Source organism: Psammomys obesus, unplaced genomic scaffold, assembly GCF_907164565.1.
Source record: "Psammomys obesus unplaced genomic scaffold, mPsaObe1.curated_primary_1811, whole genome shotgun sequence".
NCBI lineage: Eukaryota > Metazoa > Chordata > Mammalia > Rodentia > Muridae > Psammomys > Psammomys obesus.
In genome coordinates, this window is record NW_026596057.1 from 16,213,851 (window position 1) to 16,226,305 (window position 12,455).

Below are 12,455 nucleotides of genomic sequence, written 5' to 3' on the forward strand. Positions count from 1 at the left end.
CATATGGATGCTGAGGAACTAAACTGTGCCCCCCCCCCCCTTCTGCAAGACCAGAAAGCCCTTTTAATCACTGAACCAATCACGTCCCCAGCTCCTTTTTCTGTTTGTTTGGTGTTGTGTTTTGGTTTTTCAAGGCAGCTGTTCCAAACACTTGTAGACCAAACACTCTGGCCTTCAACTCAGAGATCCGTCTGCCTTGGTCTCCCAGTGCTGGGATTCAAAGCGAACACAACCACCAGCAGCCTTCTCTCTCTCTCTCTCTCTCTCTCTCTCTCTCTCTCTCTCTCTCTCTCTCTATGAAGAGCAAGGCTCGAGCAGCAGCGTCAGCATGGATAGAGCCAAGCACCCGCTGGGCAGCCACGGTGCTCCAACCGCCTGTGACACAAAATCTCCAGTCTCACATCCAGTGCAACTAAGACTCGCTCTCTAAGACTCGCTCTTGCAGGACCTGGACTGGAAGGACTCCAGGACTCCCAAGAGGCGCAGGAGCCCCAGCCTTTTCGAGAACAGGCTCAGGCCACACCCAGGGAGGAGCAACTAGTGCACAGTCTCGGGGATTCCAGCCCTTGGAACACCGCCCCGGGGCCAGACGTGGAACTACAACCCCCAGACTCCCCGCGCGACCGCACGTGATTCCTCAGCCCCTGAGAGACAGAGCGCGGCTCCGTGAAGACCGGGTCCCCGGAGCACAGGAACCACCCGGTGGCCAAGGCGAGAGGGGCGCTGACTGGAGGATCGAAGGCAGGTACGCTGGGCAGGGGAGCTAGGGGCCTTACTGTAAGGGCGACCCTACCGCCTGGGGCTAGTGACACTTTGCAGACCCTTGTCTGAATCGGTCCCTTAGCCTTTGAGCAGAAGGGAGGTGAGCCATTGACTCCGATACACCTATCTCTTACTTTAGGAGAGGTTGCTTGTATTTCGGCCTCTGGTTTTGTGTTTTTCAATATCCGCATTTCTAGTGTGGCCAAGTATTTCTCAAGTCATTCTCCTCGTGCAGAAGTACATCACATACCCAACTCCCTTCTTAGACTTGGTGCTTTTAAAGCCGGACTTCGGTGCGGGGTTTCCAGGGTACTACTCCCTCCCCAGCGGCTCAGCTAGAACTTTTCCAAATTCACTTTAAGGGCGTGAGAACCTTGTGATCCATCTTGTGAGCATTTGCTCTTAATTCAAACTATGAAGGATTCCAAAGCGTAACACTTCCCAAGTTGATCTTAAATTTTGTATCAAAAATTGATTATTCGCTCTTGAAACTTACTATTTTTGTTTTGTTGTGTTGTGAGGGGGTCATTGAGACTGAATCTCTCTCTATGTAGCCCTGGTTGTCCTAGAACTTTCTATGTAGACCGGGCTGGCCTGGAACACTCAGAGATCTGCTTGCATGTGCCTCCCACGTGCTGGATTAAAGGCACATGCCACGACACCCTGCTTGTGTTTTGTGTTCCTAAGACACAGGACTCCTATATCTCAAGCTGGCCGCAGATTCTGCAGCTCCTGCAGCTCCTGCCTCCAGGCGGCTTGCAGTCTTGGACAGGCATTGACTTATACCCTGCTTATAATTCTGAGGTTTTTGATGAAAAACAGCGGTTCAGGAGAAAATCTGAAGTTGAATAATTTTCAGTTTGGAGGATCAAGAAATCCTATGTTCTCTTTCTTTCTTTCTTTCATTTCATTTCTTTTCTTTTCTTTTTGAAGACTAGGTCTCTCTATTATGTAGCCCTGGCTGTCCTGAAACTCTATAAGAAGACCAGGCTAGCCTTGAATTCACAGATTTGCCTGCCTCTGCCTCCCAAGTGTTGGGATCAAAGGTGTGTGTCACCATGCCCAGCTGAATCCTCTGATTTTGTTGTTTTGTTGTGATTTGACATCCCTGAAACTGAGCCTTATGCAACCCAGGCTGGTTTCCACTCACTAAGTAGCCATAGATGGGTTTGAACTCCTGACCGTCCTTCTTGCCACTTCCCAGATGCTGGTCCTTAGATGCACAACAATTCCTTGACTCTTTGTTTTGCTTTGTTTTGTTTTGTTTTGTTTTGTTTTGTTTTTTTCAAGGCAGGTTTCTCTATGTAGCCTTGGCTGTCCTGGTCTCACTTTGTAAACCAGGCTGGCCTCAGACTCACAGCGATCCACCTGCCTCTGCCTCCCTGAGTGCTGGGCTTAAAAGCACCTGGCTAATTCCTTGACTCTTACAGTGAGTTTGAAAAATGGACTACACTGAAGGGATTGAAGTGGGAGACAGATGCTGTGGAGCAAAGACAAGCCACAGGGAAAGGCAGGCGGCAGCCACAGGAATGGGTTTGAACGGTAGGTTTCACTGCAGGCATGAAGAAACCTTCCAGGAAGGCCAGGAAGATGACATCGTCTGAATAGGACAGAGACAAGCTTAGAAATGTGGCTGTTCTGGAGGCTTCACCATGATCCCAGCCCTTATTGTTTTTAAATACACAGACTGCATGGAAGTAGTAATTCATTTAATAGCCTCCAGTAAGACTGCCAAACAGAATTTAAAGAATGTCGTTATTAAATAAGAAATCAATGCCGCCGGAAGCACGAGAGCATGGAAGCCTTCGGAGCCAGATTAGACCGTTTGGTCCAGGATGCTCAGTGCTAACTGGCTCAAGCCCTCAGCTTTCTTATCACTTTAACCTTCCTATATCGTGAAGGTCCTCTTGGACCTGGGTCAGTGACCACTAATCCAGATAAAAGGCAGCACGGGGTAAGTCATGAGAGGGGAAGGAAGAAGTCCCAGGTAGGAAGATAGCAGAGTTTAGATGACTCAGGGTCTCAGTAAGCAAAAGTGCTGAGTGTTGTGGTGGAGACAGCAGCACAAAGGGCTACTCCCACAGACAGGACTTCATGGAGAGCACTGAGCAGGTGTTGCCTGCATACGTGTGCCTGGCGCAGCCGCGAAGCATGCTGTGCCAACTCATTTCACCCCAGGAAATGAGGTTGCTACTGTCCTCATTACAGAGAGATAAAGAAGCGTAGAGCGCTAAATGGTTGTGCAGCCTGGCTCCAGGGCCACCCTCTATCCTCTATCATCTTTCTTGAAAAAAAAGAACTTGAGAGGGAGGCTAACATGTCAGTTCACGTTGGGTATCTTAAGATCGCTGTAGGAGTGCCAAGTGGAGATATGCGCCAGGCATTTTGACCTGCCTGCTGAATCCAGGCTCTTCCCAGGATGCCCATTTCCTCTCTTGGGTCTTCTACCTTCATATGGGCAGGTTCATTCTGCCTGATGGAAAGGTCCATCGGTCCCAAACGAACGAATGAAACGGGATTGCCTGCTCCCACACTTGGGTATCTATCAGGGAAGTCGCCATCAGGACAGTCTGAATGAGTGGAAAACCAGACGTTAGCTGGGGTTGTAGCTTAGTTGGTTAAGTGCCTGTCATGCACAAAAACCTGGGTTCTGTCCTGAACCACAGGGAAAAAAAATAATTTAACTGTGTGGTAGCATGTGCCTTTAATGTTCAGTTTACAAGGAGAGCTTGTAATCTCAGAGAGACAGAAAGAGCAGGAGTTCAAGACTACCCTCCACTACATAGCGAAAGGAGGGCAGTGGGGCTCACAGAGACCCAGCCTCACAGAAGCAAAAGGCTCAGGAGCTTGCTGCCAACCCTGACAACCTGATTCCCAGAATCCACATGGCGAAAGAAAAGAACTGATGTCCACAAGGTGACCTCCGACCTCTGCACGTGTGCTGTAGAATGTGTGCGCTCATACACATAGGCACATACACAATGAGTAAATGTTAAAAAGAAGTGGGACAAAGAGAAAAGCCTAGAGAAGCTGCAAAACAAATAAATAAATGAAATGTAGACTATCAGAGGGTACTCGGTTAGTTGAATGATAGCACTTAAGTGCTGGGTTTTGGTTGGGACTCCAGCTTAAGATATGAACAGAGAAAGGAATGCTGGGGCTGGAGAGATGGCCCAGCGGTTGAGAGCACTCACTGGCTGCTCTGCCAGAAGACAGGGGTCCAATTCCCAGCACCCACATGGCAGCTCACAACTGTCTGTAACTCCGGTTACAGTGGCAGTCTCACTCAGACAGGCAAGCAGCAGCATGCCAATGCATATAAAAGGAAATAAAGAGTTAAAGAAAGCCTTCTTTCTGACTATCTTCCTTTTAAGTAATAGCAGCCTCATACATTTGAGGCCCCTGAGTGAAGTTACAGCTCGGATCCTGGGTCTCCTGGTTTTCACTCCTATTCCTGAGGTCTGGGCTTTCCCCAGCTCTCTACATAGCTAAAATGGAAGGCCTTCCAGACAGTATTTTCCCCAGGCCCACCCTCTCTTTGTCTTAAAGTTTCCCCACCAATGTAATTCAGCTCTAAATTTTTACATTCTTCTACTTGCTCTGGGTCCTTCTATGTTATAAGTATATTTTACAATTCTAAAGTATTTTACAATTCTAAACCGGGAATGAACTTTGGCCTGGGAGTTTGGTCATTAATTGACATTCCTTGAAGAAAGAGAGCAATTGCCACTGTGTATTTTCCAGACTTTCCAGCAGCTCGATGGCCTTCCCTAAGAAGAAACTCCGGGGTCTCGTTGCTGCCACCATCACTCCAATGACTGAGAATGGGTAATTATCACTGGGGGCCAGAGAGGGACCTGTTCCCATTCACCGAGAAGGTCAGAAGCTCCAGGAGTCACTGCAGCTCCGTCTGGGGTGGCTTCTACATTGCGCCTGTCCCCCTAAGTCAGGAAAGGGCTGGTCATCATCCTGGTGAAAAAAAGGAAGAGGGAAGGAAATTCTCCCAATGCCTTTAAGCCCAGAAAGGGCCAGTGGAATTAGAGGAGACTCCCATCTTAGCATGAGTATTGTCCTGGTCTCTCTCGGGAATCCTGTCACTTTGGATATCACTGAGTAGCTGGCAGTGTGGCTCATTGTAGAGTCAGTGCTTGGGTTTGATCCGTGGAACTCACAACGAAAAACTGGAGGGACAGTGCTAAAGAGGTGGCTTAGCTGCGACCATGCTTGCTGCCAAACATGAAGACCAGGTGCAGGCTCACCAACATCCTCGTAAACATCAGATAATCTCAGTATTGCAGAGGTAGAGACAGGAGGACCTGGGGAGCTTGCTGACAAGCCAGTCTGTCCAAATCAGCGAGCTTCAGGTTCAGTTCAGACAGTGCCTCAAAAAATACCAGTAATAAGGAGAAGAGCAGTTGAGGAAGACACATGAAGTTAGCTTCCAGCCTTCATATATTTGTATGCGCATGTAAACATGTACCCATACACATGTATACTCAGAAACACGTCCAGATCACATTACAGACATCTCAACACACACAACCACAAAGAAAACAAAGCAGGCTGTTCATAAACTTGTCTTAGGATCTCTCTCTCTCTCTCTCTCTCTCTCTCTCTCTCTGTTTCTCTGTATCTTTCTCTCTCTCTCTGGTTTTGGTTTTTCAAGACAGGGTTTCTCTGTTTTAGCCCTGGCTGTCCTGGAACTCACTCTGTAGAGCAAGCTGGCCTTGAACTCACAGAGATCTGCCTGCCTCTGCCTCCCTGAGGGTTGGGATTAAAGGCATGCATCACCACCACCGCTGCCCAGCTTGCCTTAGGATTTCTATTGCTGTGATGAAACCATGAGCAAAAGCAAGCTGAGGAGGAAAGACTTTATTTGGCTTATACTTCACATCACAGTTTATTATCAAAGGCAGTCAGGGCAGAAACTCAAACAAGGAGCCGATGCAGAGGCCATGGAAGAGTGCTGTTTACTGCCTTACTTCCCCCTGGCCTGCTCAGCCTGCTTTCATATAGCACCCCAGGACCACCCGCCCAGGGGACGGCCCCACCCACAATGGGCTGGGCCCTCCCACATCAATCAGTAATTATGAAACTGCGGTACAGGTACAGCCTTACCTATAGGCAAATCTTTTGAATTTTGTTTGTTTTTTGATTTTGTTTTTTGAGACAGGGTCTCACTATGTAGCCCTGGCTTTCCTGGAACCCCCTATGTAGACCACGCTGTCCTTGAACTCATCGACTACCTCTGCCTCCCAAGTGCTGGGATTAAAGGCCCAGCTTTGTTATACGCAAATCTTATGGAGCTTTTTTTTTTTTTAAGTCCTTCTTCCCAAACGACTCTAGTTTGTGTCAAGTTCCATACAACTATCGAAGACCAGTGTTTTGGAAGTACACTACTCCATGAGAAAGGGGAAGACATCAGCAAGGTGGACTCATCAGGCGTTTTTCTAGTCTCATTTAGAAATTGATTAAATGTTGGGAGGTGAGGCCAGAGGAAGGAGGGAAGGCAGCAGAGGTAACAGCTAATGATTGCTGAGTGAACCTTCCCTCACTCCTGACTTCCAGAGGCAGGCTGTGGCAGCCCCTTTGCTTCCATGATCAGATAATGGCCACTCGTCATACGTGATTATGTACTGTATGAAACTTCTCCTTGGTCACCAGACACCAGGGGGCGGGTACTCCCCGAATCTGAGTGTTATGGACCCATTGGAGGTGAATTCTGCCTTCTTTAAGCTTCTTCCTCCTGTCAGAAAAAAAAAAAATTCTTTTCACTATACCTACATTGCAGACAGATGAACATTAAATAGGATGATCCTTGCAACGGCACTTGGTCATTGCACTTAGGACAACAGGTTTGAATTGTCACTGTGGCAAGGGATGAGGATACGAGGAAGATGGGCCGATAATACTCGTGGTTTGTTTTGTTTTGTTTTGTTTTTCAAGACAGGGTTTCTCTGTGTAGCTCTAGCTGTCCTGGAACTCACTCTGTAGAGCAGGCTGGCCTCAGACTCAAGAGATCCCCCTGCCTCTGCCTGCCGATTGCTGAAACTAAAGGCATGCACCACCACTACCTGGCTAATACTTCTTAAAAGGCCTTTTTTTCCAGGCCTGGTGGCACATTCCTATAATCCCAGCACTCTGGGAGTCAGAGGCAAGTGGGTCTCTGTGAGTTCAAGGTCAGCCTGGTCTACAAAGTGAGTTCAGGATAGCCACGGCTACACAAAGAAACCCCGTCTCCAAAATCAAAGAAACAAAAAGGCCTTTCTTTAGGCTCATTCAAAGGTGGCCACATCACAGCTCCCTCAGCTATCTGAAGCCCAAGACTTCTAAGATGTACGAAAAAATATCTGTCTGTCCTGGATCTAACTTGCTGAAGTATTATTTAGATCACTCTGCTGGCTCATAGTATTTTTTTTTTCTGTTACTTCTCCCTTTCCAGAACTTCTGGGAAAGGCTAAAATCAGCTATTTCTCAATGCATCAGCTACATGTTGGGTAAATAAGCCAGAGACATGTGACTGCATGAGCAGGCTGGCTTTACTTCCTGCTACAGAGTAAAATCCTGTCTGTAACACAGCTCAGCACATTCCATCTGCTTCTTGCTCCATTAACCTCTGGAGTGGCTCCTCCAAATAGCCTCGCTTTTCATCTGGGACACGCTGAGTGTTCTTCCCTATTCTACTGTTATCTGGAAGCACAAACCCAAGGTACTGGAGATAATTAACAGGTCTCTGGAGCCAGGAGTGTTTGTGCACATCTGCAGACTCAGCACTTGGGAGGGAGAGGTGAAAGATTCAGTTGAAGGCCTCCCTTAATTACTTGGTGAGTGCAGGGACAGCCTGAGGTGTGTTAACTCCCTTTTTCTCTCAAGGCTTGCTCCATCAAAATACTCTTATGGTGGCTGAGGCATGGCTGCTCTTCCAGAGAACCTGGGTCAAATTCCTAGCATCCATATGGCTTCTTATGACTGTCCGTTAACTCCAGTCCCAGCATCTGATGCCCTCCTCTGGCCTTTTTGGGCACCAGGAATGCACATGGTGCCCAGACTTATATTTATGCAAAACACCCGGACATGTTAAATAAATAAATCTAAAAGAAATTAAAGCAAACAAGACCACTTGTTTATATACAAAAAGTTTAGAACACCCAAGAACTAGTGGACATTAACCTATTTAGCCACAGTAAAATCTGCCCTTTTTGGGACTGGAGAGATGCCTCAGTGGCTAAGAGCACTATCTGCCCTTCCAAAGGTCCTGAGCTCAATTCCCAGCAACCACATGATAGCTCACAACCATTTATAATGTGAACAGATTCTCTCTTCTGGCAGGTGTAAATGCAGATAGAACACCCATATACATAAAATAAATAAATCTTTAAAAAAAAATCTGCCCTTTTGACATGTTTCCAAAACATTAGATGGAAAGAAAGGGCACATGGATTCTAATATGTGGAAATTCGTCTAGGTGATATGGAATTGGACAGTGATTCTCACCTGACTTACAATAGAAAAGCTTCCATAATTTCAAGTGACTGCATACAGACGCTGTCTATAGATAGATAAATAGATAGCAAGATATAGAGAGACTTTATATATATATATAAAGTGTATATATATATATACATATATATGCATAGATAAGAGATGGTCTATTTATTCCTGGCTGGCCTGAAACTTTTCCCCAGCCTGAAGTTTAATGAGCATCCTAGAAAATAAACCTGGCAGGTCACTCTCCTCCACTGGAGTCTGTTGACTCTCCTCTCTCAAAACCTTGCTTCTTGCTGTGTGGGCCTTAAACCAGTTATTCCAGTACCACAGCACTAGGCAGAACTTGACCCTGAACAGTGGTCCTTTAAATTCTGAGGTGAATTAACCTGAAGATAAAAGCCAAACTTCCCGAGCCAGCCTAGGAAGTCCTGCACAGTCTACCTTTTATTTCTGCTTCTTCGGTTTGTTTCCTCAAACAGCATCACGGCCTTTCTTTCCAGGCTCAATACCTTGGAGCATTTGCAGGGTTGAAGGGAATTTTCTCCTCTCCCTCTGAAGAGTTCATCTTCCCATCTCCTGAAATACACCAGCAACAGATGGGAGAAGAGCATAGAACACTTATTTGCCAGGCCTGGGCTCAGCGACCATACACAACATGACACTTAAAGGGAAGGCATGGCCTCTTCCCCACAATAATACAGGGTCAGGGCCCTGCCATAATCCAGTATTCAGATATTTCCATTTCACTTGGACAGAATTATTTTTGGTGTTACGGTGTCACAATCAAACAGCCACAGAACAGCCTTGTAGATCCACATTCAAAAAATGCAAAGTAAAGAGAGCATAATTAAGATAATTCTGTGATGTGTGGGGTTATAACTCCCCCTCTTTTATTTTTTGCAATTGGTTCTTAAGAGATACATGGGCACGCTCAACAATTCCTTGGCCTTGAGGATTATATGGAATACCCGTTTTATGACTTACATTCATTTGAGCACAAAAACTCTGAAAAGCTTGACTTGTATCTCCCGAACCATTATCAAACTTTATAATGGAAGGAATACCAATTGTAGCAAAACATTTTAAGCAATGACTTATAACATGTTTGGTGGCTTCTCCTGTTAAGAGAGTTGCCATGATAAATCCTGAAAAAGTATCAATTGTTACATGAACATATTTTAGTTTTCCAAATTCTAGGATATAAGTTATGTCCCAAGGTTTTAAGTTTAAGTTTATGTTACAGATTTTAAACTACAAAATGGTGAATAATCTATAACCAAAACATATAGAACATGATAAACTTATATATTCAAAACAGACAGACAAAACACCTTGCTATTTGTAGAATCCAATTTTTATGACCACAGAGGCTTTGTAGCAGAATTAACTATTAGCCCTGTAACTGCCTGTTTAAATCCTCCTTATGCTTTGTCGTTCAGAAATGTTAACATTTTTATGCAAGATTCAAACTTTAATGTTCCTTCCCATCAATGTAAACTAACAAACTGTATTTCTAAGCTTTCAAATGGATAACAGGTTCTGGTTTATGAATGTTTCTCAGGCTTGGTATTCTGATAAGAGATTACAAGTGCTAGAAGCAGACCTAAAAGAATGGTTGGGTTAATAATTGCAGGTATTATGGCCCTCATGGTCATCTTTTCACTTCACTTTTGTAGAGTATGATAGGACCTGGGTTATTACTCTTATTAGGAGCATGTTTCCTACCAGTGATATGTAAAACCTTCATCAAGGCCTTCTGGAATGTTAAAGCAGATCTGCATAAGATTAAACTCCAGTGTCTACCCTAGCAGAGATTGGTGGTCAAAAATGGATCAGAGCTCTCTGAGGAATTTTCAGACCAAGACAGGGCATGAATGATGGAATTCATGTACCAATAATGGGTAAGAATATATCTTTCAAGAGAGGCAACCTAAGACAGGTGCAATCTTCTGCGCCATAGCTCTTACGCTATGATCTTTTAAAATACGAAAAAAGGGAGGCCTGTGGAGAGCTGCATGTTTGTCAAGCTGCTCTGTTACTGAGTATTCCTAGAAAAACGTGTTTTCATCCTGGCCTTCACTGTGAGACAGAGATAAGAGGATGTTTCACCAAGTTCCTTAAAACTTGCTTGTGTGACCTGGGACCATATCTGCTACAGGGAAGTAGTTTTAGAAAACAAGTTTGGCAGTTCTAGGAACTTTTTGTATTGATGTGACTTGTTTATGCTTTGCCTATAAAAAGGAATTGTGGCATAAACTCACACTGTAGTCTTTAAATAAATGAATAAATAAATAAATACATAAATAAAGGATGACGTGGTAGTTTAAGTTTAAGTACCCTCTTAGCTCGTGGGGGAAGGCTGCAGACACTTCTAGAAGGAAGATAAGTGAGCCCAGAGCAGATAGTGGTTTGTAAGTGCTTCTCTAGAAAGATTATCTTGCTCTGGCATCCAGTCGACTTTCTAGGTAAGGTTTCAGGAGGATGCTGGACAGCAGTTGTTCCTCTGGAGAAGTGTCTAGTAAGAGAATATCAAAGAGTGTTCCACCCTGTACCCACGAGAAGACACAGCAGGTCAGAAAGTCCCCGATTCTGAGGATTTTTAACAAAAGCTCTCAGTGTGCTAAGCATCATAAGATGGCGTATCATTTCCAAATCCCTAACTTCATCCTTTGTCATTCTCCAAAAAAGAAAAGAAAAGAAAAATGCTAGACCAGGTGTGCTGGGATATGCCTTTAATCCCAGCATTCAGGAGGCAGAGGCAGGCAGATGTTTGTGAGCGAGGCCTGCCTGGTCCAGGGCAACAAAGGCTACACAGAGAAACCCTGTCTCAAAAAAAAAAAAATCCTAGAGGCTCCCTCCTATGTGACCCCATGACCTCATGGTACTCTGTGTAGACCTCTTTACTTTGCACCACAGTTACCTGTTTTGTAATGACTGTTCGATAACTTCTTTATTCATTTATTCGATGCCTGTGTGGGGACACAGTACACACATGAAGGTCAGAAGAGAACTGCGGGAGTCAGATCTCTCCACCATGTGGATCCCAGTGATTAAACTTAGGTTGTCAGGCTTGGCATCAAGTGCCTTTACCCACTGAGCCATCTTGCCAGTCTGCGATAACATTTTGTTTCATGCCTGTATCTTCCAGCAGGCTTCCCGTTGATTTGCCCTGTATTTACTGACAGTAGGCAACACACAAGGACCAAACAGGTATTTTGTTTCTCTTTATACCTTCAACATCTAATAGAGTTGGCACATCATTTTATCAGTGAATATACCACAGGGATGACTAATGGTGACAGTCAAATAAAAGAGAGAAAGGAAGTTAGTGCAAGGTCGAGCAAACATCGGATGCCAATCATCATGATGGGTGTCTTATCTACACAGTCCAATTTCTTATTTTCACAGTCCAGTTCAATTTTGACAGCTCCTGTCAGGGACCTGCAGCTCTATTTCACAGCTGGATAAACTATAAGTCATTGTATTATGGCTACAGTTACAAGGACGTGTAGCCCAGCTCCTCAGAAGACTGGGACAAGAAGATTGTTTCAAAGTGGGCAACATAGTAAACTAAAGAGTGGAGAGAAAAAGAATAGTGGGAGGGAGGAAGGGAGGGAAAGAGGCAGGCAGATCTCTGAGTTTGAGGCCAATCTGGTCTACAAAGTGAATCCAAGACAGCCAGAGCTACACAGAGAAACCCTAAATACGCCTTGGCTATTTGGAAAGTCCCTGTCTAGGATAGCCAGGGCTATATAGTGAGACCCTGTTTAAAAAAAAAAATCCTAGCCTTGTTAGATATCTGGCTTTTCAGTCATTTGTGAGGATACATGATATTGTATGTGTGTGTGTGGCAGAAAACAACGTCAATATTGTTCCTCACATGCCATCCACCTTATTTTTTGAAACAGAGTTTCTTACTGGCCTGAAACTCAACAAGTAGGCTAGGCTGGCTGGCCAGTGAGCCTCAGGAGTCCACTGCCACCCAACACTGATATATTTTTGCATCAATTTCATGCATCAGACTCAGGTCCTTATGTTTGCAAGGCAAATACTTCACCAACTAAGCTAAGTCCCCAGCCCAAAAGTCTTTCTCCATGTGAAAGAAACTTTAACACTGTGAAAGTCAAAGAGAAGTTGTTCTAAAGGGCTGCCCCCTTTTCTACCTGGGCTGAAGTTCCAAAAGGGCATAGGCTGAGAACTTTTTG

General features: G+C 45.0%; 1 protein-coding gene across 3 annotated transcripts in view; it reads left to right on the plus strand.

Moving 5' to 3' along the window:
• Window positions 1–557: 557 nt before the first annotated feature.
• Window positions 558–12,455, plus strand: part of Npl (N-acetylneuraminate pyruvate lyase) — a 41,459-nt gene continuing 29,561 nt past the window's right edge. For 2 of the 3 annotated variants that reach the window (XM_055624360.1, XM_055624361.1), the window contains exons 1-2: window positions 680–745; window positions 4,507–4,590. In XM_055624360.1, coding sequence (XP_055480335.1) covers window positions 4,523–4,590 — 68 coding nt within the window. In that variant the 5' untranslated portion in view covers window positions 680–745; window positions 4,507–4,522. Of the gene's footprint in view, window positions 746–4,506; window positions 4,591–12,455 lie in introns of all 3 variants that reach the window. The other variant, XM_055624362.1, reaches the window with a different exon arrangement.